The following is a 26,331-nucleotide window of genomic DNA, read 5'->3' as shown; positions in this document are numbered from 1 at the left end:
GTGATGTGATGCTTTGGCTTCAATTTTCCCCCCTGACTCTTCAAACAGATGCCTCAGGAGAAGACATTCTCCTTCCCTCTCTGAGCAATGGGGGCTTTAAATGTTGTCTTGATGAGCAGTTCTGTGGTTTGTGGGATGTTGCTATTGGAACATGTTGGCTTCAGAGTGTTTTGTTTTCTGCAAATTTCACTGGAAAAAAACCGAATATTTTCCTGAAATTTCTCAAAAGTGAAAATGGCAGTTTTTGTACCTTACTGGCTAATAGAAAACTAATATGAAGTCCAGGCCTCACATGCCTGTAACTAACAAAACCTCAGCACTTCTCTTTGGTGCCTTCCCCTCCCTTTCCCACAGAGAGTCTCCAGTAACCACTAAAAATGTATCTGAAATCTGCATTGTTTAAAAGGTTGATTTGTTTGGTGCTTTGCTTAGCTGAGAAGAGGAGAATGTTATTACCATGGGTGTAAAGCAGAGAGATTTACTGCTACTTAGTGTACATGAGAAGAGAATGACTGAATGCAATTCCATTTGTAGTTTTCTTTCTTGACAGTAGAAATGTTAGGGGTAAGTGAAGACCAAAATGAAAATGCTTACTTAGCAGCCATCCTGCTCTGGAAGGATGTTTCTTCATTGGCTGCCTGACTAAGCCAAGAAATCTGGGAAATGCAAGGAGTTGAGTACTTTGGGGAAGGCATTTGTGCTGGTTGTCTCATAGCTGGCCAGTAAATTTATGCCATTGTGCTGTTTACTCCTGCGGTCAAACCACCTCATTGTGTAACATTGCTGCTACAAGAGGACGTACAAGGACATGAAGCGTTCCCAGAGTGCAGCTCTGTAAGGAATAGTGAATGTCCCTTCAGTTAGGGTAGGGATTCTCAACCTTTCTCCTTCTGAGGCCCCCCCAACGTGCTTTAAAAATTCCACAGCCCAGCTGTGCCCCAACAACCATTTTTCTGCATATAAAAGCCAGAACCAGTGTTTAGGAGGTAGCAAAGAGGACAACTGCTTGTGGCCCCACACCACAGGGGGCCCCATGAAGTTAAGTTGCTCACTCTTCAGATTCAGCCCCTGGCGGTGGGGCATGGGGCCCCAGGCTTCAGCCTCATGTGTTGGGGCTTCAGCTTTCTGCCCTGGGCCACAGCAAGTCGAATGCCAGCCCTGCTTGGTAGACCCCCTGAAACCTGCTCGTGGCCCTCCAGGGAGCCCCGGACCCCTGGTTGAGAACCACTGAGTTAGGGGACAATCCAGTCATTGATGTTCAGCACGAGGACTTGACTGGTCACTGATGAGCTCCCCAGAGAGGGTGGGGAGAAATTCACACCCAAAGGCCACAGAATTTAAATTAAACTTTCTTTACAAAAATTATATACCTGTAAGAAATATTCCCCTAAACGTTAGAAAGACTAGAAATGAATAGACAATTGGACCAGCCAATTCCTAGTACCACATAATCCACTCCAGTACCTGATCTGTAGTACCAAGCCAGCCTTAACCTTTCCCCCTTGTTATGTTCTGTAATGGAAATGGATATATACTGTTTATTATCTATAGTGTATTAATAATCTTTAGTTACAATTTGAAAAGGAATATAGTCCCAGGGTACATTATTTAAGAGTTCTATGTATTTTCTCAGTGTGATGTACTGATAGAAAAGGACAGAGTCAGAGTGATTGATCTTTGTGATGTTATTTAATATGTTGATGTTGAAACATGACTGTGTAAGTGTGTATAGACCTTACAAGTTTTGTATTGTCCACTTTATTAAATATATTGTGTAGGAAGTAGCAAATATTGTGGGTTTGTTTGTAGTGAATAATGAAGTGTATATTAATGTCATAGTATATTACTAAGGATATATAGGAGATGCTCAGACATTTCTTATTAATGAGATGTTATTAATCAAGAATCTGTGCTATATATATTTCATGCACTATTGCTTTATTCAATAAAATACAGACTCACTAAAATGGTGAAAATTAATGAACAAAATAAACAAAAATGATAACTTAAGGATATAAAGCATCTCAAAATGTAATGTATTCTTTTTTGTCAATTGGAGTTTAGTTTTATGTGTATACTTCATACAGTAGAAGTAAACGCGTTGTAGTTTATTTTTCAAGAATGACATTTCAGCAATATAGAATTTGCTACATCATCTCTTGAGTCTTTCAAAAGAAAGGTGTAGGCCACTAATTTTTTGCACAGTTAGCAAAGTGATTATTACTGAGGGTCTATCACATAGTAAATAAACTTTTAGTTTAACGATTGGTGTTTATACCTTTAGCCACGTGAGTGTCCTAGGATACATAAAGGGCTTGATTTTCCCCACTTACACAGGGTAAATCAGAAGTATTGCCACTGAAGTTAGCGTAAAACTGTTATCAGTGAGAAAAGAAATAGGCCTGCTGTCCCCTATTGAAAGGGGCATTTTCACAGACCCAGGAAGATATGCTGTACTTCTTGATATGATGTTGATTAAAATGGTCTTTAAACACATGGTTAAGTCTGTGCAGGTGAAGTGTCTGAGTTCTGGATGGTCGTCAACTATTTATCAATGTCTGGTGTTGTGAATGTTAGTGTTGCTATGGCTCTGTAATCCATGTTAAAAAAAACCCCACAAAGTATATTTTAGCCTTAATCTAGTATGAGTTTTATTGGTGTAACTGAATGTGCAGTATGTCATCTGATGCAGAGTCCGCCATGAGCAGTATCCACGTTTACTGAATATGTTGGAAAATAATCAGTGGGAGACCAGGCTAAGAAGAACCCTGTAGACTTTTTTCATTTTTATTTTTAAAAGTAATATTTACATATATTTTTATTTTGGTGTTTTTGCTGGGCAGGGCGGGGGGACACTGATCTATTATCAAGAGTGTTCAGCTGATATATCCAGGTCCCGAATGCCCACAATTCCCACTGAAAGATGTGCCATGATCTGCAAGTCGTACATGTGCTATTAAAGAGCAAGAACTTGTGCATTCATTTGTCATAAGTTGCACAAAAAAAAATCTGCCATTGTAAATAAAATAAATAAATAAATGCCATATTTCTATTATCTGCCATTAGCAACATTCAAAACATTATCAACAGTATGTCTATACTGCAATTAAAAACCTTGGGCTTGTGAGGCTTGGACTAAGGGGCTGTTTAATTGCAGTGTAGACATTTGGGCTTGGGCTAGAGCCCAGGCTCTGGGACTCTGTGGGAGGGGAGGGTCCCAGAGCTCGGGCTACAGCCTGAGCCCAAATGTTTATGCTGCAATTAAACAGTCCTTTAGCCTGAGCCCTGTGAGCCCAAGTCAGCCGTGGGTGTCTAATTCCAGAGTAGACATACCCAGTGAGACCCTGGTTCAGAACAGCACTTAAGAACATCCCTACACACAACAGCATTTAAGCATATGCTTAATTTTAAGTCTGAGTTAAGAATGTGCTTAAGTGCTGTCCCAAGCAGGGATGCTTTTCTGAATCGCTACCTACGTAGAATGTTACTCTAATTGATTGTTGTAGGAAAAAATGGTGGCACAGAAGAGACCATCCTCATGCATATATTTAACTCTCCATCTCCTTATCCCTTATTCTTTTTTACTGTCCTGTACTATCAAAACTGGGCTAGTTAATGAAGACAACCAGTTAAAGGGACATATTAATTTTATAGAACAAGAAATCTGGTTACAAAAAGAGCTGAAAGTGTATATTTACACAAGTTGGCTGCCTATGTTCTCCAAAACCTCCATAAACTCACCTTAAGAAGAGTATTGGGAAGTGTGCTTTTGTTTGGGTTACTATGATAAGTCCTACATTCTAATATTAATTGTTAGGTCATCGTAACAATGGTGCTCTGTGTTATGTAGAGTCTTCTAATGTAGTCTTGCTTTTTGTTAATCCATTTTTGTTCCCTCAGATTATAGTTCTGACTGGGGAGGAAGAGTGAGTTTAAGGTTTTATTAATAGATTCCACAATAACATATTCATTATTAGGAGGAGGAGATGGTCTTGCGGTTAAAGCACTGGACCATCAGGTTTTCAGGAGAACACAGTTCATTTCTGGATGTTACCATCAGACCTGAGACACAGAGGGTCTGAATATTACCACAGACTCTCTGTGCCTTTCTTCCTCCTAATAATTTCCCCCTGTGAAGATAAATTGATATGGTAAGGCACTAATAACTTGTGCTGGCAGGTGCTATAGAAGAACCTAAAACAAGTGTACTTCGATGATAATTATTGATTCAGGTGGGAGTTTGAACCCAGCCCACTTTAGCACAACTAAATTGCCAGCATGAAGAAGATTTAAAAGCCCAGTTCAGATAGGTGGGACAATATTCAAGAATATGCTGCCAATGTATTTTAAATTAAACAGCATTTCCATGGGACTAACTGATTATTCTTAAAGTTGCAAAACAAAACATCTACCCAACTCCAGTTTTCCTTAATTTCTGATTTGTTTACCCTGAACAGCACTATTTTTGTACTACAGTTCCGGAGAGTAGAAAGTACTTTCTTGTTCTGTTTCCAGGAGCTGCAAACAAGTGTACGTTCAGGCCAGGGGTACTGCATGCACAATATCCATCCATAGCTGAAGTTCAGACACACCACATTTTTTTGTAAATGTGTTTTGGCTCAAAATACGTTGAAAGAATTATCTAGGGAAGGAATTGCTCACATGTTTGGTAATGACTAGTTCAAATATAGTGTAGATTTGTAGTGACCACAAATTGTTACCCTTTACGAGAGATTTTTTGATTTCGAGGGCGCTGTGAAAAATTCATGTAGTATGCGCAAAAAGCCACTAAGATTCAACATGGGCTCAGGTTCTATTACATTTGTGTACTTCAGCCCAAGACTGAGGAAAATGTTCCTGAACCAGGTCTGAAGCTGCCCTACCTTCCCCACAAGTGCATCTCCTAGGAGGAGAACCCTTAAGAGGATGCCAGCTACTGTGCTAGGGTGTGTGCAGCTGGCTGGCAATGGGAGCAGGAGTGTTTTCCGTTATCTTACTGACATTTTGGGGAAGGGAAGTGGGTGCTTCCTATCTTCTCCACTACAGTGGGTGCCCCTTGAAAAGCCTGCTGGCACCCCCATAAAGCTCAAGGGAGAGCAGAAGGGGCCATTTAACCAGAGGAGCCCCGCATGGGGAGGTCACTAGACCTTTTCTTGAAGACAGATGATAAGGAGGGGATCATTGAGGCATAGATTGTGTGTAATGGCTAAAGACTTTTCTGGGCAGTTCTGGTTTGTGTAGAGTCTCCATGCCAACTTGCAGGCATTTTACCATGGCTAGCCTTTTGCAGACTGGGCCCTGGAGGTTTTGTGCAAGTCTAGGATATGTGAGCTGGGTTAAGCTGACTATCCTATTCTGAATGGATGCAGTTTCAAAAGAGAGGACACGGCCTGAATGAGCTATCTCATCTCTACAGGGGGTCCTTCAAGGTTAGGATTAAGGCACATTGATGGGAAAGCATGAAGAAACTTGCATTGCTGCAGTGTGGTACTTTTTCTGTGGACTTCGGTCTCCAGGATTGTCTACATGGCACCTTTCATGTGTAGTAAATTCACTGAAATCTTATGAACCTTCCTCCTACACAGACAGACACACAGAGTCTTATTTGTTGTGGGGTTCCATGTAAATAGTTTGCTGGTGCATACCATTCCACAGTACGATTACAGAACAACTTCTGTGGGCTTTTGTGTGTAGAATTAAAATAACACTAAGCAAAGTTCAGTAAGATATTATTTAGTTTCACCACCGGTTTCCCGATCGTACTTTCTCTTTAACATTTGGGGACTGATTGTACAGTATCATACTGCCAACTGTCACTAACGACTGGCTTAGTGTTTCAGTCTTGCATGATTGGCTGCAGGCTGCTTTCCACTAAGTCCCTTACCCATGAAGAGAGAGCTCTTCAATCTAGTAAACAGCTGCATGGTATTACAGTGATGCATACCACATATTCCTGAGCTTCCAAATGCTTGTGCAGTGAACTCTGTTCCAACGGACGACTGAGCTGTATAATTTCTAGTAGCAGAGAACTTCTCAATTAGAAATTTAACACACCAGAAATAAATAAGTAGTAGTCACCTGCATATACATATTTAACATTTAGAAACACACTGCAAGTCCATCCATCCACCATGTAGCATCTTACCAGGACTCATAAACTACTATTTTCTCTATTGTCAATCTAGCTTTAATTGGTAAAGCAAGAGACAGAGATCACTGTTGTCACTTATTCTTAAGGGAGGGGATCAAACAGTATTGTGAAAGGGCACCTAAGAGAACCTAAATAGATCAATATTTATTTTGCTGCAGAAGCCAACATGATTGCCTTTCTGTTTTTCTCTCACTGGGTCTCTGAATTCATTGCTTTCACTTCTAGTAAAGTCAAAAGGCTATTTAGTAGCTGTTGTATCGGAGCCCTCAGGAGCACAGGTAGGAATTGATTTATTTTTAAATTAAGTTTTAGGTTGTTGAGTCCAATTTTATGCAATTGGTGGAAGTTCTCCCCCTTTCAGAAGGCCCTCCATGTCATGGAAGCTCTGTTGTACTCCTGCATGGCAGTGGAAGGAGTATTTGGTGGGTAGGCAGTAGGAACCTCCACTAAAGCATCTGATAACCTTGCAGAGGGTGAGGAAGACGGGGAGTGTTTTATCCACACTTACAAGAATCCATGCACAGAAGCCTGGCCAGGTGAGTGTGGAGTGACAGTGGACACTGTTTCGCCCCATTAACTCAAATTGTGTCTTCAGATTGTGGGATTAGTTTAGTCTGTAACCCCTGGTACATTACCCACCTGTAGCCTTTTTACTGGGGTTCTGTAAGCGGAGTGGTGAATTTCACCCTCTGTAGTTCTTGTTGTTTGCTCCTTTGGCCAAATGGAAAGCCAGTATTCTGGACCATTTTGCGGTGATTGCGTTAGGATGAGAAATCGGTGGCACAGAGTTAGAGTAATCCTTGATCTCTTCTGTTTTAGCTACAGAAATATACACGTTAGAGATGTGTTTTCCTGAACTGCAGTAGGAACTTACATCACCCGGGCTTCTGTAGAAATCCCAAGACAGACACTCCAGCCTTGTGCCCAAGAAATCATAAAATCATAGAAGTGTAGGATAGGAAGGGACTTCATGTCCCCTGCATGGCTGTCCCTCCAGCTCTGCTTTATTTTAGGGTCACACTGATTCTGCTCACTCTCACAGCTTGGAACCAATACCTACCCCCTGCTTTTGGAATCTAATTAGTGACCCATTACCACCACTCTTTCCCTCAGACAGGCTTGTTCTCTGGCTTCCTGCATCAACCCCCTACTTTGTGTCCAGCTTTTTTACTATAAAAGAGTCTCAGTTGTGTCTGCTCTTAGGCATGCCCCTTTATTTTATTCAGTGATTTACCTAGTATCCAACACTCTTGAGGGCAGGCATTAGCACCTTTCAGCAGACATGACAAGAGTGTGTTTTAGTCTCCCCTGACTGATTTTGGTGTCTGATTCTGTATCTGTATACATGCAGTCAGAGACATGCAAGGGGATCACTAAACAAATAAAATTTGTTGAGGTTCATCAGTGTGGCAAAGCCCAAAAGGATGTGGCCTCTTTTCAAATTGAGTGCCACCTGAATCAACCTCCGGTGAGGTGCTTAAGATAAACTGAATCTACAATCAGACTATGCCCATCACTGGCAATCTTGTTATGCCACTGAGTAGCACAGAGTAAATCAGCTTTGACTTTGGCCTGCCTTCACATCTTTAGTCTGCATATCAACCTTCATGTTATTTATACAATGTTAGTGTGTTAATATTTATTTAACCTAAGGCATGACTAAGGTGCCTGAGACATGCGAGAGCCTAATGATGAATAGCAGTGAAGTGTTCACTTACTCAGAATTTAGGCTGCTCTGTAAGTTAGACTTCTTGGACATTTTTCATCTTTTTGACAAACTGACCACATTATTACTATTTAATTTCATATTCTAGCAAAGTGTTAATAAGTTTGACCCTGCAAAATTTTTTGTATCTTGAGAAATTGCCTGTTTGGAGGTGATGTATTTGTAAATAATTAGGCTTGAAAGGATTAGATTTCGATTGGTAAATGTTGGTAACATCGATTTAATTGTACATACACAAACCAACTAAAATATTTCCCTCAAAAATAATAGAAATTTACAGATCAGCAAAGTAAGAAAAGTGCTGCTTGAGAACTTCCTAGAGTTTGATTTAAGGTTATTGACTTTGTATATTTTGATGTGTGATGTTGGCCATTTGTGTTTTAACGGTTATAAAGCTTTGACTTTTTGAATCTCAACATCTACCATCATTAAATAATTGTCTGACCCCCTTGTAATGATGCTGGTTCTGGCGGGACCCAACTGAGAGTGACAATTCAGGACAAATTGCTTAAAGCCTGGCAGTTACAGCCCAAGGCTGGGATTTTTCCACCTCTAAGGCAAACCAAACCAGACAGACAGAGAGGACTTTGGTTTTACCCCACTGTCTAACCACAAGTCACACAAGCAATTCCCTTAGACACTCCAGTTTCCCAGTATCACCACCAGTGCCACTCGTTACGGGGACAAATGATTATGAAAACCAATACCTCAGTGAAAGAAAAAAGGTTCTCTCGATCCCAAAGGACCAACCCCCAGATCCAGGTCAATATACAAATCAGATCTTATCCACAAATCACGTTGTTGCCAATCCTTTAGAATCTAAAATCTAAAGGTTTATTCATAAATGGAAAAAGATATAGAAGAGAGCTAGAATTGGTTAAATGGAATTGTCATAAATATAAAGGGAAGGGTAAACCCCTTTGAAATCCCTCCTGGCCAGGGGAAAGCTCCTCTCACCTGTAAAGGGTTAAGAAGCTAAAGGTAACCTCGCTGGCACCTGACCAAAATGACCAATGAGGAGACAAGATACTTTCAAAAGCTGGGAGGAGGGAGAGAAACAAAGGGTCTGTGTCTGTCTATATGCTGCTTTTGCCGGGGATAGACCAGGAATGGAGTCTTAGAACTTTTAGTAAGTAATCTAGCTAGGTATGTGTTAGATTATGATTTCTTTAAATGGCTGAGAAAAGAATTGTGCTGAATAGAATAACTATTTCTGTCTGTGTATCCTTTTTGTAACTTAAGTTTTTGCCTAGAGGGATTCTCTATGTTTTGAATCTAATTACCCTGTAAGGTATCTACCATCCTGATTTTACAGAGGTGATTTCTTTCCTTCTATTTACTTCTATTTCTATTAAAAGTCTTCTTGTAAGAAAACTGAATGCTTTTTCATTGTTCTCAGATCCAAGGGTTTGGGTCTATGCAAATTGGTGAGGCTTTTTATCCAACATTTCCCAGGAAAGGGAGGTGCAAGTGTTGGGAGGATTGTTCATTGTTCTTAAGATCCAAGGGTCTGGGTCTGTAGTCACCTAGGCAAATTGGTGAGGCTTTTTACCCAACCTTGTCCAGGAAGTGGGGTGCAAGGTTTTGGGAAGTATTTTGGGGGGAAAGACGTTTCCAAACAGCTCTTCCCCAGTAACCAGTATTTGTTTGGTGGTGGTAGCGGCCAATCCAAGGACAAAGGGTGGAATATTTTGTACCTTGGGGAAGTTTTGACCTAAGCTGGTAAAGATAAGCTTAGGAGGTTTTTCATGCAGGTCCCCACATCTGTACCCTAGCGTTCAGAGTGGGGAAGGAACCTTGACAGGAATCAATTACATACAATAATGGCAAAGTTCTTGGTTCAGGCTTGCAACGATACAATAAATTGCAGGTTCAAATCAAGTCTCTGGAGTACAAACATCCACACCTGGGATGGGTCATCAGTCCTTTGTTCAAAGCTTCAGTGTAGCATAGTTCCTCCCGAGGTATGAAGGAGGATTGAAGACAAGATGGAGGAGCTGCAGCAGCTTTTTATATTCTCTTGCCATGTGGTCTTTCTTTCTTTGTCCCACAGACAAGCTATCCATCACATGGCCTGGAAAAACTTCAGAGTTCTGTCCGTAGGCATGTCCCTGTATACCTTGCTGAGTCACAAGGCGTGTCTGCCTTCTCTCAATGGGTCACTTGTATGGCTGATGGTCCTTAATGGGCCATCAAGCAGGCTAGGCAGAGCTGACACCAACTTGTCTGGGGTGTCACCCAGAAGCATAGCACAAGTTTGAACTACAGACAGTATAGAGCAGATGTGGGCAAACTACGGCCCGTGGCCACATTCGGCCCGCGGGACCGTCCTGTCCGGCCCCTGAGCTCCCGGCTTGGGTGGCTAGTCCCTGGCCCCTCCCCCACTGTCCATCTTCCCCCACAGCCACATTGCCGTGCAGGCAGTGCTCTGGCCCACCGCTCCTACTGGGCAGCATGGGGATCGTGGCTGGCTCTGGCTGGGTGGCGCGGCTGCGAGCTCCTGCTGCTGGTAAGAGGGTAGGGAGCGGGGGGTTGTGTCAGGGAGCAGGGAGTCCTGGGGGGCAGTCAGGGAGCGGTTGGATGGGGAGGAGGTACTTGGGGGGGGGCAGTCAGGGGATGGGGAACAGGGAGGGTTGGGAGTGGAAGTCCCAGGGGGCCTGTCATGGGGCAGGGGTGTGGATAGGGGTCTGGAGGGCAGTCAGGGGACAGGGAGCAGGGGGGGCTGTATAAGGGGGTGGGATCCCAGGGGGTAGTTAGGGGTGGGGCGTCCCGGGCGGGGGTGGTCAGGGGACAAGGAGCAGAGGGGGGTTGAATAGGGGGTGGAAGTCCCAGGGGGGCTGTCAGGGGACATGGAGCAGGGGGGTTGGATAGGGGTTGGAGGTTCTGAGGGGGGCAGTCAGGGGGTGGGAAGTGGGGGGGGCAGAAACAGGGGCCAGGCTGTTTGGGGACGCACACCCTGCCCTCCATACAGTTGCACAACCCCAATGTGGCCCTCGGGCCAAAAAGTTTGCCCACCCCTGGTATAGAGCCAATACTTATAACTTTATGCATGGATCATTTTTGTATTTATAGATAGCATAATCATAACCAGCAAAACATAACCTTGTCTTAGACACCTTATTTGACACCCTTTATACAAGATTTGGTGCCACTACAGGACCTTGGAAGCAAGGAGTATTCTCACCTGAATCCCACCCAAAGCTTGCACACAGCAGGACTAGCATGCAAGGGGGAGAATGCAACCCCTGAAGGTGAGCTTCCCCTCCACCCTGAAGCACAATACATCCCCCCGGTATGACTCTGCATAACCCACATAGAGGCCAGTGCCTGAAAGAGACAATGAAATCTTTATTTAAGATCCCATATCTAAAGCGCAGCATGGGTGAAAACACAAAAGTGCTTAAGTGAGATGTGCACTAACAGCTATTAAAGGCTGCTGTTGAACAAAGATGGAGGATGACGTTGCCATAGAATACTTACTTATGTTCTTATGTACTAGATCTCATAGACAGGATGGCACTAAAAGGTGAAGGGCCTTGAAGATGAGTACAGAGGTGTTTTGCTTATTGTGATGGGGAAGTGGGAGCCCATGGAGGGGCACTATCAGGGGTGGCATCCCAGAGCAACAAGTCAGGAAGATGATTCTAGCAGCAGTGTTTTGAACGGACTTGAGTGGGGCAAGGAAGGAGGAGGCAAGGACAGAACGAAGGAAATGACAGTAGCTATGGTATGAGATGATGAGGGCTTGGACAAGAGCATGTTCTGTGGCAAGAGGTGACAGGATTTACATACAGACTGGAAGGGTGTCAAGAGGGCCGAGTCAAAGATTATGCCCAGATTATGGGCCTGTGTCACAGGGAGGATAATGGCTGAAATCTTCTGTTTATCCATACTGCAGGGCACAAACTTCCACATGTTGCCCTTCTAGTGTGTCTCAAATCCAACTTGCAGGAACACTTCATGGTGGTGCATACAATAAGTTCAGTCTTGATGCCCGTTCAGTCATTGTTGTCTCTGCTGAGGTTGTCAGTCATGGCAGAGCCTTTTCTAATGTGGGCACTTGTCCAGTGGGAACTGGACTGAGATCAGCAAAAAACCAGCAACAGAAGATAATTTTTTGGTTATGTCTGACCTGAGTTGGATTTATACTGGCAACCTAGAAGTAAAGGATTCTGTATGGCATCTGCAATCCCTGAGCTATCTAGCCTCTGCACAACACTCAGCTCAAAGCTTGCTTATTTATTTACTTATTTATGATTCTCATTCTAAGTTTGCTGAGTGCTATTCTTAATGAATGGAAAGCAAAATACGAGAACAGAATGAAGGGTAAAGATCTGATGACAACTCATGGGATCACCTTACATTCTGTTAATAATAGGCACACAGAACTGATACTAGTTGTTTGGGTACGCAGGAAAATGGGTAAAAGAATTCTTAGCTTATAATACTGTGCAGAAAAATAACTCTTTGAGGACCAAGTCCTGATCTGTTTGAAAATAATAGGTCAGGTTCTGCTCTTAATTAAGATGGGCTGAATGTGGAGTAACTTAACTAATTTCAGTGGAGTTACTTTGGCTATACACTGGCGTCACTGAAAAGAGAATTTGGCCCAATGGGAGTTTGTCATTGACTTCACTGGATTCAACCTTAATCAGTAAAGAAATGTCCTGTACCTTTTTATTGTTTTCTGAACTTTTTAAAATGAAAACATTGTTTCATTAAAGCCACAAGTCTTCTGTGTATTTATAGATCTCAGACTGTGGAATTCTAAACAGCAACAAGTGCAGGGGCAGGTTGCAGCCCAAACATTTGAGCAGACCACACTGCAGCCTGCTCCTTCATGGCTGACTCAACACATACTGAGTCTCTTCCAATTTCTGCTCTTGAACCACCAGCAGTTACAGGCATTTTAGTTGCACTTTGATTGTGGTCAGTTTTGGGCCTGAAGAACGGTGGACAGATCTGTTTATCTATCGGTATTCATAGCTCACCAATCATCACAATATGTAGGTGTTGTGTATATAACTTTAAAAAGCACCCCTTAAACTATGGGAAAATTCATACCTGAGCTTCAAGACTCAGGCCTGTCTCAGTTCAGTTTAATCAAACCTTAATGCTAGCAAAAATTTAAGAAGGGAGGTTTAACCTCCGTGCTTCAGTACTTAAGCCATCTCTAACTATTAGAGGTCAGGTTGAGACCTAATGTGGGGGAGCAGATTATCCCACATTTGCCTACTGTGGGGTCCTTTCACTTTCCTCTGAAGTAGCTGGTACTGGTCACTATTGGAGATATGATACTGGACTAGATGGATCTTGGTTCTGATCCAGCATGGCAATTCCTATGTTCCAAATCCAAACAATCCTAAACTTGGGAGAGGTTCAGGTCTGAAATTTACTGCTCAGCCCCATCTCTAACTACGACTTAGATTTCTACAGTAAATACTTGATATGTAAACAAATCTCCTAAATTCTAAAGCAGATGACTGATGCAGCTCTGACCTGAGAAAGTTGATGTATAAATAAAAATATAAGAAACAGACAGCTGTTGTTTTCCACCGCTTGTATTTTGCCTTGGTTTAATTTGTTTTTGGTTGCATGACTCTCAGAAAGCTAACTGAGAAGGTAGAAATGATTGAGTCTGCTGCTTACAGTTTCTCGGATCAAAATGTGTTGCCATTAAATTTGTTCCTTTTATTTTTTTGCTCAGAATATATCTCACTGATTTCTTTCATGACAGCACACAACATTCTTTTGATCATCACATATAAATGTTTAATCTTTGTTTCTGTTATACGTGCAGATGAAAAGTCTGTATTAATGTTGTGCTTTCTTTCAGGGGCTGGTGTTTTTTTCCTTTCTTGTGCCGAAGGAGAGCAGATCAGCTTTCTGTTCGACTGTATCGTTCGTGGCATCTCCCCGACGAAAGGCCCTTTTGGGTTGCGTCCAGTCCTACCAGGTTAATATAGGAAGTATAGAGTAACCGTGCAAAGTAGGAACTTGCCATGTCTAGCACTTATTGCTCAGATTGGAATTACAGCTTGCAGACACTTGATGGGCATGGACAGTGCAAAGTGATTTTCATTCTGAAATGTCACATTACAGATTTATCAGTTGAATGTCCCAGATTCCCTTGCTGCTCTAGCTCATTCATATTTCTGCTGCTGCTGGCCTTTGCCTGGTCTTATCTAACTGCACCAAAATATAATATTCTGAATAGGGATGGGCCCAAACCAAATCTGCGGTTTGAATAGTCCCAGTTTGAACCTAGATCCATATCTAAATCAGGCTGCTGGTTGTAATATTGAAAATTTTGCTGAGCCAAACCCCTAGAATACTAATTTTGGGGCTAGATGACCTCTCAAGCCCATTCCAAAGCCCACTGAAATCATTGGAAAAACTCCCAATGAACTTCTAGCGCTTTGGACCAGGCCCGTTCATCCTGATCTCACTCTTGCAGTTCAGGCTCTTCTCTGGTGAGTAAGGATTAAATTCCTTTTTCTGTTTTGTGGTATATGCTGCATGCACTGTAATGTTGAGAGAGAAATTAGATGTGATCTTGCGGGAGGTCTATCACCTTTTGGTTTTAGTAGGTGAGGAAATGTAATACGCAGTTAGAAGGAGTATGTCAAGCAGGGCAGGAAGGTGGAAGATGAGCCTGTAGAACAATAGCTGTGCAGTGTCTGTGGTGAAGGAGGAAACTTTTAAAATGGTGGAGGGCGGGGGGGCTTTCACATTTTTAGCAAATGTTTGTACGTCCATAGTTAGGGGTATTTAATGGCTTTCATGATAAGAATAATTTTACAGGATTTTTATCATTGCTGTAAACATGCAAACAAACCAATCTCTTGTGTTGAAATGTGATATGAAAGATTTACAGTAGAACCTCAGAGTTGCAAACATGAGTTACCACCCACCTCATTTGGAACCAGATGTACACAATCAGGCAGCAGCAGCGAGAGAGAGACACACACAGCATTTTTCTTCTGCATAGGCAAGTTTCAAAGCTGTATTAAGTCAATGTTGTAAACTTTTGAAAGTTATAACATTTTTTTCAGGGTTACGAACATTTCAGATTTCAGAGTAGCAGCCGTGTTAGTCTATATTCGCAAAAAGAAAAGGAGGACTTGTGGCACCTTAGAGACTAACCAATTTATTTGAGCATAAGCTTCCGATGAAGTGAGCTGTAGTTCACGAAAGCTTATGCTCAAATAAATTGGTTAGTCTCTAAGGTGCCACAAGTACTCCTTTTCTTTTTGCGAATATTTCAGAGTTACAAACAAGCTCCATTCCCGAGGTGTTCGTAACTCTGAGGTTCTCCTGTAGTTTGGATGTGAAATTTTTGGAAAGATAGAAAAAACCTCTCAGTCCTACCACTTTAAAATTAGATGCATATTGTATACAGCACTTGATTAATCTTTTGCTTCCTTGAAATCAATGCTTCTATGCTACTGTAAATAAAACCAGTGAGAGAAAGGCAAATCAGGCTCATAACAGCTCACTAATTTTATATGCTGTTTTTTGCATTTATAATGTAAACATTAATTCATTTAAAAATGCCAAACAATTAATTCATAATTAAGTCTTTTTGACATGTACAAAAGTGGTTGGGATGTTCAGATTTATAATTTTGTCAGTTAGGGTATACTCAGAAAATTGTAATTTACATAAAGACTTTTATTATGGACAGGCAAAAACAAATTATTTAATTACATACAAACTTATTTGGTCTCCAAAAGAGGTTCAATTTGATAAAGAATTATGACTACTAAAGAAAGAAACCTTAATTCTAACTTTTGAGTGCTTGACTTTTTTGCAAATTTCATATTCTTTTAACATATTTTTTTTATATAATTTCCTTTTTTAAAAAAAAAAAATTAAAAGTTATAAACAAAAATTCCATCATGTAGAACTATGATAACCCTATTTTTTGGCCACCTTTCCTGGCTCCAGTTTCTAACCCTTTCTCACCCTTGAGCTCCAGCCCCTGTTCCCTAACCCTGCACCTCTTCCTATGCCTCATGTTGCTTCTCATACCCCTCTGCATTCCAGTTAGGCTGTTTCCTCCTTCTCCACCATGTTGCCTTGGGGAGCACTAAGAGTACAAGAAAGATGATTTCCCTGTTCTCGATTCCTGTGCGTGGTGTCAGAGCAGTCCCTAGCTGCCTGGAACAGCAACTGCAGGAAGGCCTGGGTCAACTATGCTCAGTGTAGATGGAGTCTTCAGAGAATTTAGCTGTCAAACTCTAACAAGTCGCTACTGAGCACGTGTGAACTGCTGTATTTTCAGAGGCTGATAAGACAGCTATAGCTTCTCAACAAAGTGGTTGTAAGAATTTTTTTTTAACACGGGCGAAGCAACCTCTTTTCCCCTGATCTCATTCTTGGAAACAGCTTAACCATTTTATCTGAAACTTTACAAAATAATCCAAACAAATTACTGATAATCATTAAGTTCCAAATTGAGGCAAACTTCTGGAATGGTAAATTCCACCCTGAATTGTTTAAGTTGGGCAAAGTTATCAGCAACTGAAAACTGGTTCTTATAATGGAAAGTGCCACTCCCTGTGCTGCCTATAATAAATTTTGAGACAAATGGTGCCGCCCTCTGTTAGTCCAGATTGATCATAACCTGCTCCACTGGAGTGACACTAACTTCAGGGGAGTTTTTTAGATTTATATTAGTGTAACAGGGAGCAGAATTTGGCCCTGTGTTGGCTTTGTACAGTATATTAGGATTTACATGTCTAGGAGCCAGTTCTGCATTAGTTGCATGCCCAAATCTCCCTTTGGCTTTAATGGGAGTTTTCGGTGTGCGAGGAATACATACGAGACCCATATTGGAACAGATTTGAAAGAGGTAATCCAATAGGTTGAGTAAATAGTAGTTTTCCCCACTAGTTTTTTATTGTCTAGAAAGTACAGAACAGCAGCTACCGTTGTCTGTTGTCTACAGTGTAGTTCATACTCTTCTTTGAGAGAATAAAATGTGCAGCTACAAGACGTGAACAAGAAGCAAAACGAGAAAGCAGGAATAATCAGGGTCTCTAATGACAGACAGGAGCTTATGAGAACTGGGAGAAGTATTTTACCCATGTCATAGCATTGCAGAATTGATTTGGGTGCGTTTACAGCTTATTTGGCTGTTTTGTCTTCTACTGAAGCATCAGAATTGGCTACTCCTTATGCAGGCAGCCAGAACTGAGGATTGCAAAGCATATATATCTGTGAACAATGGGGTACTTTTTTCATTAAGCTAATACAAATCAAAGAATTATAATATAAAAACCACCAGTGAAATGATTAAAACTGACAAGAGTCAGTGTGATGCGTTGTCTGTTGTTCTTGCTGTTAAACTCCCCCACCGACCCACACAGAGCACTAGGGAATGTCCGCTCCTCCTGTATGCTCTGCAGCAGTGGTTCACTAATAAACATTATTCTTAGAGCTGGCCATATTCCTGCTGATAAAGATGTTGGGCAGACAGAGGGAAACAAAAGTACATAGATCTCTTGAGGCACTTGAAACGTGTCAGACTGCGGGGACGGTGACAGAAACGCTCTCAATTTTTTCTTTTTTTTCCCCCTGAAGATTGAATGTGGTTATAGAAAATTGTCGCTTTGTTGACTAATCGATTCAGACACTGCCATTGCAGCTCATCCTGCTGCCAAACTCCCCCTTTAATTAAAAGGGCCAGACCCTCACATGGTGTAAATGGTGTAGTCCCATTGAAGCCAATAGGGCTACACTGGATTGCGCTTTTTTGATATTTTTAGTGGCCTGCTATCTCCCAAAACTTGGGCGTAATTGTACTTTGGTATAAAAAATCCTCTGTGGATATAGATAAGTATGTATACTTCCCTCTGTTCTCTATCTGTTGTTTCAGGATTTATACTATATCAATCACTCTGGATGCCTAAGCATCTGTGGGCCGTTTTTCTGTCTTTTCCCTGATTTTCCTAGCTTTCCACTGTCATCATTCCTGTACAGAAATCAAATTGTGATCTACCATTCTTCACCTCCCACATCAACACTTCAGCTAATATATCCATCTAATGTTCCAAAAAATGCATCTATAGATTTTTCTACGGCCTCATCGTCAGCCGCAGCCAATATATGGTTTTAAAATTTATTCTCCCACCTATGAATTTTGAATGCTTCACAGATACATGTAATATTGTCATAGTAGATTGGAAAATGTACATGGCTGTAATCAGCAGTGAATGGCAGAACAATATACAGATGACTGTATGTGGACATATGGAAAGCAAATTAAAAAAAGGTGACCTGACTAGCTTGTATTATTGTAAGAGGCATATCTTTGCATGCAACTGCATTTCAGACTTGTGTTTATCAGGTGCCATTCAAAAGTTTAAGACGTGTGTTAAAATGACACAACCTATCCTAACTTCTGTGTAGTGCTGGAGATTCATGTGCAGACTAGTTTTCCTTATCAAGTATTCTATTACACAGAATGTACTGTATTACTTGAAAAGGTCAGGTTGCCAGCAGCTGCATACTGTATCTGGCAAGAGTATCAAAATCCACCCAGTCTGTTGAAAGGAATATGTTAAATAGATAAATCAGCCCTGCACTTTAGCTAACTAGATCTAAACTTCCTTGTAGTGGATTATACTCAGAAATACTCAAGTTATTAATATTATTTACATTTACATTAATTAATGCAAAGTCATGTTAATACATTCTTTCTTGGGGCTTTATTTATGAAATCTTCTGAATGGCGTAATTTGGTTGGTTTAGAAGTTTAAGTATGAACTAGAATTTCTTTCCACAATTTGCTGATGGATTTTGGATTTTTGCCTTTGACCACCCCTCTCTGACTACTTAGAACTTACAGACATGCCTCCTTGACAGCCTCAAGAAGGAAAAGGGTCCGTAATGTTTGCTTAATGTAACAAAGGCGTTTTTGCGAAGAGAGAGAGAATTTAGTGCAGTGAAAGGAGTCAGATTGAATTTTCCACTATCCACAGAATAGGTATAGACTGGGGAAGCAGCAAGTCAGCTTCCCCAAGCTTCCTTCCAGTATGTCTATGGATAGGAGGAAATGATGATGTACACCTCTCGTAGCCTTTTATGTGCAAAGTTCACAGAGCATCTTTGCTAAATGGTGCTCTGTCATTATTAAATATTAACCCTAAGAAAGTGTAGGGGCACAGGGGAAAGTATAAATTGGAAAACTAGCATATTGTCTTGTTTTTATTCACAATAGTGATAATTTGTCTAATTAAAAAACATCCAATTTCCAAAGGTGGTGGCCTTAATTGCATGCATAAGTGGGCACATAGCTACGCAAACGTGGCCATTATATGTTTAGGTGCATACTTGTTTGCTCAAATGCAGGATTTGCATGGGTAGTTTAGGTATTCAGTTTTGAAAAGTATAGTTCAGTTGTGTAGAAAATATAATGAACTTTTGGTACAAAAGTATTTTCCTGATCCATGCTTTCTTTTCTAATATACATACTTTAAGAAATCTGGTGTATATGAAACTTGTTCTACATTTGAATAACCACTGTGATGCTTTGGAATGGATCATTCAAACAAATACACACATCTCTATAATAATTAACCCATTATACATCAATCCAAAATAAAATTTAGAAGGAAAAGATGTGATAGTTCACATTTATTATTAATTATTATTACATATAGTATTTGTTGATGGAGCAACATGTGAGCATTAAAGACACAACCCCAGCCATGAAGATGTTACAGTCAAAGAGCTTGATCCTGCAGCATTTTAAATTGCAGCAGCATCCCCAGGCTGCCCTATAACTGGAATGTCTGCAGTGTTACGGCCCCATTTCAGCATGCCCTTGGTACACTTACTGTGTCAGGGCTCGTGAGTGATGATGTGCATGGGCTTATGGTTGTTAGCTTTATGGCTGTTGTCCACGGTGCCTGTGCTGAGGGAATCCTCCTTCAATCAGACATGGAGCTTCTTAGGTCCCATTTACACTCTCTGTCCCTTTTTACATGATGTAAAGGGGCTGAACCAGGTGTAAGATCACCCTACACTTGTAACAGCAAGGATCTGACTGACACATGCAAAGGAAGGAAATGCAGAGATTAAGGCTGCTGCTCCATCCTTGACTGATTTTTGTAAAACAATGTAACATAACACAGTAATACATTTTTATGGCACCTATAATGCAAGGACATCTCAAAAAGTTACGGATTCATCTTTTATGGATCAAAATAAATGACTAATTTTAAAATAATTGATTTTATTAAGGCTTTTGACATGTCCCACATGACCTTCTCCTAAACAAACTAGGGAAATGTGGTCTAAATAAAATTACTATAAAGGGTGTGCACATCTGCTTGAAAGGCCACAGTCAAAGAGTAGTTATCAATGGTTCCCATAGCTGGTAGGGTCCAGCAGGAGTCAGTCCTGGGTCCAGCACTCCACAATATTTTCATTAATGACTTGGATAATGGAGTGGAGAGTATGCTTATAACATTTGCAGATGACACCAAGTTGTGAGGCATTGCAAACACTTTGGAGAGAGGGTTAGAAGTCAAAACAACCTTGATAAATTGGAGAATTAGTCTGAAATGAACAAAATAAAAAATTCAGTAGAGACAAGTGCAAAGTACTGAAGTTAGGAAGGAAAAATCAAATGCAAAACGGGGAGTAACTGTCTCGGTAGTAATACAGCTGAAAAGGATCTGGGGGTTATAGTGGATCACAAATTGAATCCTGGAATAGGCTTTCAAGGGAGTTTGTGGAATCCCCATCTTTGGAGGTTTTTAAGACCAGGTTGGACAAACACCTCTCAAGGATGGTCTAGGTTTACTTGGTCCCACCTCAGTGTAGGGAGCTGGACTAGATGACCTCTCGAGGTCCCTGGCAATCCTACATTTCTGTGATTCTACATAGTGCTCATTCCATGGTCTTGGAGCTTTTAAATACATGAATAAAATGTCACAGTATGAAAGTATTCAAAATATCCCACAATGGACTGCTCAGCTGGTTCTAATGAATACCCACCAACGCTCATGATAAAAATAAAATCCCTCCATCATAGGTATCTCAGTCAATTCAACCTTCACATAACCCCCTGCTAATTGACCAGGAAAGTAGGGCCAGGGGAAGATTTCAGCAGCTGATGCGCAGCTTTCTTTACACAAGGGGATCCATTTCTGTTTGGAAATGATGAAGTATTTTTCTTAATTTGAATGTTTGCATGAATCTAAGTGCTTAGATACTATGGGCTCAGGTGTATGGACAACCTGGGTGGGGGGGGGAGAGAGAGAGAGAGAGCGAGCTAGTGTTCGTGAAATGATTCTCTGGCTAGAGCTCTAATAAGATGTTGCGTGGGAAGATGCTGTAAAAACTTCCTCAGACAGCTATGTCCAGACCGGTCATCCTATCGCTGTCCTGGGATTCTCTGGAGCAGAGACTGCCTGTCATGGCAAGTTATTACACATTGTTTAGTGGTTTTGTATTGTGCACAAATGGGGTGTAGGATGACACCACCAACCCGTTTTGTCTTGTGACCTAAACCAGTATTTTTAAAAAAACAAACAAACAATTCTCCGGAGATCAGAAGCCTTAATGCACTTTAACCCACGTTTCCTCCTAGCCCATCTTAATCGGTTCTTTCATATAGATTCAGTCTGGTTTTGTTCACTCACTCACTATACCAGTCTTGCACTTGAAGTGCTTTGTAAAACTTATCTCTGCTGAACTACATCCCCTTTTGGATGTGAGAGCACGTGAATAGAGACAGCAGAAGAAACCACAGCATGAAGAGCATGCCAAAATGGAGGGGCGTTACAGCTAACAGCTCTGCACCCTCAGGTCGTGGACAGATACAAGCAGCAATTTGCAACCTGGTATACAAAGAGCCAACTCCTCGTTTAGATATGTCTGAGTTGAGCCATGAGGACTGATGGAGAAATCTTGCAATTTACACTAGCAAGGTTCCCACTGTATGCAACTGGAGTTTTGCTTAAGTAAAGATGTGCAGGATTTGGTCCTAATCAATGCCTAAAATGGGATGGGTTGCAGGGGGATAAGGGTGGGGTCACAGACCCAGCCTCCAAAAAAAAAAAAAAAAAAGTCTTTGGCGATGCCTCTGAGACATGTCACTAGCAAAGAGGGTTATAAAGTCAGTGGACCTCAGGATGGCCTGGAGTTGTGAAATGGGAGTGACGCTGACTTTGTTCCAGTCATGATCATTGATAGACCCAGCATTTCTTTGAGAACACTTTAAGCCCTGTCACTTGCAGAGCAGCTTTAATGTTCAATATAAGTATCTATAACTAATACCTAGTATACCCAATTCATTCTGTCAGTGGGAACCAGGCTACTGATCTGCAGAAATGAAAAGCCCACCTGGATGGGGAGGAAAGCTAAAGAGTGCGTCGTGACTGTAACCTCTTTTCCACCAAAGGGCTTAGGGCCAGCTGATGCAGCCCAGAAAGTCAGTGGTGAGGGTCAGGGCAAGGGATCTGTGAGATATTTTGATTGAGCTCATTCAAGTACTTAAAAGGTTGTTACAAGGAGGGGAATAAAAATTGTTCTCTTTAACCTCTGAGGATAGGACAAGAAGCAATGGACTTCAATTGCAACAGGGGTGGTTTTGGTTAGACATTAGGAAAAACTTCCTGTCATGGTGATTAAACACTGGAATAAATTGCCCAGGGAGGTTGTGGAATCTCCATCACTGGAGATTTTTAAGAGCAGGTTAAACAAACACTTGTCAGGGATGGTCTAGAAGATAATACTTGATCCTGCCATGAGTGCAGGGGACTGGACTAGACGATCTCTCCAGGTCCTTCCAGTCGTACGTCTCTATGATCTCCTGGATGTCCTTGGCTGGTCCTATACAACCCTGGCTGAATTGCTAAGCCTACTGTCTCCAAAGGTGGCCAGTAATAGCTGTCACATGGTTGTGAATGTCTCCATTGATGCATCTGCACTGTAGGAATGAACCAAGCCCGAGTCTTTGAGAATGGAGAAACACAATGTAAAAACATGGAAATCTTGGTTTCCACAGTTAGAAATTGTTCATAATCTCAACCAGCCCATGAACAGCAATGTATTTCTCTGTTTATCCTTCCTCTCTTGTTAAATGATTCCGTATATATTTGTTACAGATGCTGTGACTATCAGTGTGAGCAGGAATGTGGTAACTGCAGCTGTGCCAAAGCTAATCTGTATTGTATCTCACATTTGCTTCTTTTCCTGTGTAATTATGAGACCAACTGAAACTTCTATGAGAATGAGTTAGCAGCCCATATACACTGCAGCTGTTAAACATGCCGTACATTTTTAAGATGTTTACAGTAATCTTGTCAAATTATTCTCAAGAATATAATAATGATTGCTACCAACATCTGGTTTTATCATGCGTGGCTGGAAAATGAAGCGATACAGAGAAGAATGGCATGTTTTCCGAGGAAGGTGTACACTCAAGTTTGTGAAGTGTTCAATACCTTCTCCCCTACCACAGGAGGTGGTGGGATCCTCTCTCATTGTGACATTTCATTGAGCTAGACTGGCTAAACCAGTAGAAAATATACTATAAGCATATAAGCAATAGTCCTTTATAGGCAAGGTCTAATTGACCTTTTCTCTGTCTAATTTTTACAAGGTTTTAAAAAAACACGTATGCTGGTATCCTTTTAAATAGCTGGCCCAGATGACCTCTTGAAGTCCCTTCCAACCTCCTATTTCTATTATTCTAACTTGCATGGTAGCAAAAATATTACTGTCTTTGAATTAGTTTATAAATCCACACCAGAAACTCTCAGAGTGAAAACCCAGCCCCCACTGAAGTTAATGGCAAAACTCCCATTGACTTCAGTGAGGCCAGGATTTCACCCTTAATTTTAAAGGTCACATACTCTCTTCTTAATCCCCCAGATCTAGGTTCTCATCTGGGCACTCAACTGCCCTTGATTCCAGTGCAGTACCTTTCAGGATCAGTCCCCTAGTTACTACTTTTGCTGACTTTAGGTTAGATCCTGAAAGGTACTGGGCACTCAGAACTCCCACTGATTGCTCAGTGCCTCTCCAGGTCAGGCCTAAAGGTCACTTGTCCCATATCCTATGACCTTTTGGAGAGGGGAAATAACAAGATAAAAAGTTTGTCAGTGAGATGTTACTTAGGAAGGTAGCCTATGCAAACACATGACAAGGTTTGCTAAAGCCCTACAGTAGAAGATGCAGTATAACATTTTGTTGTTTTTCTCTCAGTAGTTTCACTGACTTTTTCAAAAACTTACCCATTTGTTCCTTTCTTAAAGATCCAAGCGCAAATCCAGCCTACATGGAGGAGAGAGTGGCCCACGAAGCTTTGCAATTAGAAAAGCGTCTGAGCCTACTATCCCATTCAAGTCGCCAGGGCAGTGGAGGTAAGAAGTGCCTACGATCAAGCTATGATACAAGTCTGGATTTTATTTCAACGGTCTTTTTCTTGAGGCTTTTGACATAAGAAAACCATAGCTTTTTAAAATATTGAGTCTTCCAAATGTATTGGACAAGGTCACTCTCTTAGCTCCCTTTGCTTTAAGGGCATGATCAAAAGTCCACTGAAGTCCGTGGGACTATTTCTGTTGTCTTCAGTGGGTTTTGGATCAGGCTCCAGAGCCCCAAGTCAGGAAGGTACGTAAGCATGTGCATAACTTTAAGCATGTGAGTAGTCACATTGAAGTGAGCAGTCTCGTTGAAGTCAGATATGTGATTAAGTACCTTGCTGAATTAAGGCCTATGGCATGAAGTGACTTGCATAAGTCACACAGCAAATCTCTGGCATGGTGAGGAACAGAACCTTGGTTTCCTGTCCTTTGACGTTAAACCCTTCCTTTTTCTGTGTCTTTGGGCGCGTGTATGCATGTCAGTCTTAAAGACATTTACATGTGGAGGCATAATTTGGTGCTTAGTGTTTCTAAATATACATTTACTTCCAAATATTTTTAAAAGCCAATAACCATTATAACTTGCTTTGTCCTCAGTAAAAATCTTCTTTGTAAATAGATTCACACATTCCAGGGTGTATTTCTTGTGCTATGCTCTGGATTTATTGTTCTGATTTTTACTTATTATATACCTTCTGGTAATAAAACTAGATCTTCCCATCTGGAGCCAAAGAACATGAAAAACAACAGTCAAGAGTCAATGAACATAGTGGGGAAAAAAAGGTTAGATTTAGGGGGCTATATTTTGATTTCCTTTGCATCCGTGCAAATCCAAAGTGACACCACAGAGTCCAATGAGGTTACCATTGTAACTGAGAATAGAATTTGATTCATGCTCAGAGCATTGAGTGATGCAAATGGACACAGCACCAATGATTTCAGCAGAGGTATACCTATTTACACCAGCTAAGAATCTGTTCCACCAAGTCTAAAATTAATACTAACAAAATGACCCATTGTCTACCCATTAATTTCCATTCTTAAGTAAAAGGGCAGAAAATCACTTTCTATACCATAATACCTAAAATGGGATGAAAATGCCTGGCTGTCCTTACCATGACAATTCATAGCCTTTTCTTAGTTTTCCACTTCCAGTGAGTGCTTCAGGTATGTATGACCTTCTGTGCAAATACTCTTGCTACAGCTACTAGTGGGGAAAAATAGTTTTTCAATCCATGCATAAATGTATCATGGCGGGATATGTGTATATATTATGAATACAAAACTGTCATCATAGCCATATCGGTTACATTTTCATCTGCTCACGTGATGTATAGTTTTGTTTTTCTTTGGAACGTGGTAGAGTTTAGTTTCGGGTCTATCAGCTAAAAGATAATCTCGAGCTGAACAATTGATTTTTATATCTGATGCCTTTAAAAATGTTGACTTTGCAATTGTTCAATTAAAATTCATTGGTAAGAGATAAAAAGCATCAAACCAGCCTTGGCTTGGGTGATGGACTAGATGACCTCTTGAGGTCCCTTCTTGCTCTACATTTCAGGGATTTCTATGAAACAGAAACTCATTCAACAGCTTCAAATCAAATACAAATGTTGAAATCTAATATACAGCTCGTGGCAATTTAGAATTAAAAGTTTATATTTTGGAACATCCTCAGATATTTTGAGGTCATTTGGCCTACTTCTCCTCTCTGGTGTAGGTTAGGAATAGCTGAACTGAAGCCAGTGAAATAACACTGGAGTAGAATATATGCTGATGTATATTTTACCCCAGTGTTATGTAATTGGCTTCACTTCAGCTATTCCTGGTCTACACCAGAGAGGAGATTCAGGCACATAATCTTCAATTTTAGCATAGAATGTGATATATTTTCAGAGATACAATACATTTACACTAAGGGCACCAAGTTGTTCTTGAATCTTTTTCCAGGGGTACAAATTGTAAGATGCACTCTGTTAATATGGCAGAACCAGCCCTCCCCTGAGACAGATAGAATTCCATGGTCCTCTCTGCTTATTTGTCCTTTCCTTGCTTTTAGTTTAATT

At 41.1% G+C, this 26,331-nt stretch overlaps 1 protein-coding gene across 1 annotated transcript in view; it reads left to right on the top strand.

The window, feature by feature from the left end:
- The window catches only part of DOK7 (docking protein 7), a 108,049-nt gene that overhangs the window by 22,963 nt on the left and 58,755 nt on the right, over positions 1 to 26,331 (top strand). Inside the window, exons 5-6 of the mRNA XM_073343207.1 lie at positions 13,714 to 13,833; positions 24,155 to 24,262. Of these exons, the coding sequence (XP_073199308.1) occupies positions 13,714 to 13,833; positions 24,155 to 24,262 (228 nt within the window). The remainder of the gene's footprint in view (positions 1 to 13,713; positions 13,834 to 24,154; positions 24,263 to 26,331) is intronic.

This window comes from Lepidochelys kempii, chromosome 4 (assembly GCF_965140285.1).
Source record: "Lepidochelys kempii isolate rLepKem1 chromosome 4, rLepKem1.hap1, whole genome shotgun sequence".
Lineage (NCBI taxonomy): Eukaryota > Metazoa > Chordata > Testudines > Cheloniidae > Lepidochelys > Lepidochelys kempii.
Note: the sequence above shows the minus strand (reverse complement) of the source record. Positions and strands in the feature narration are given on the sequence as shown.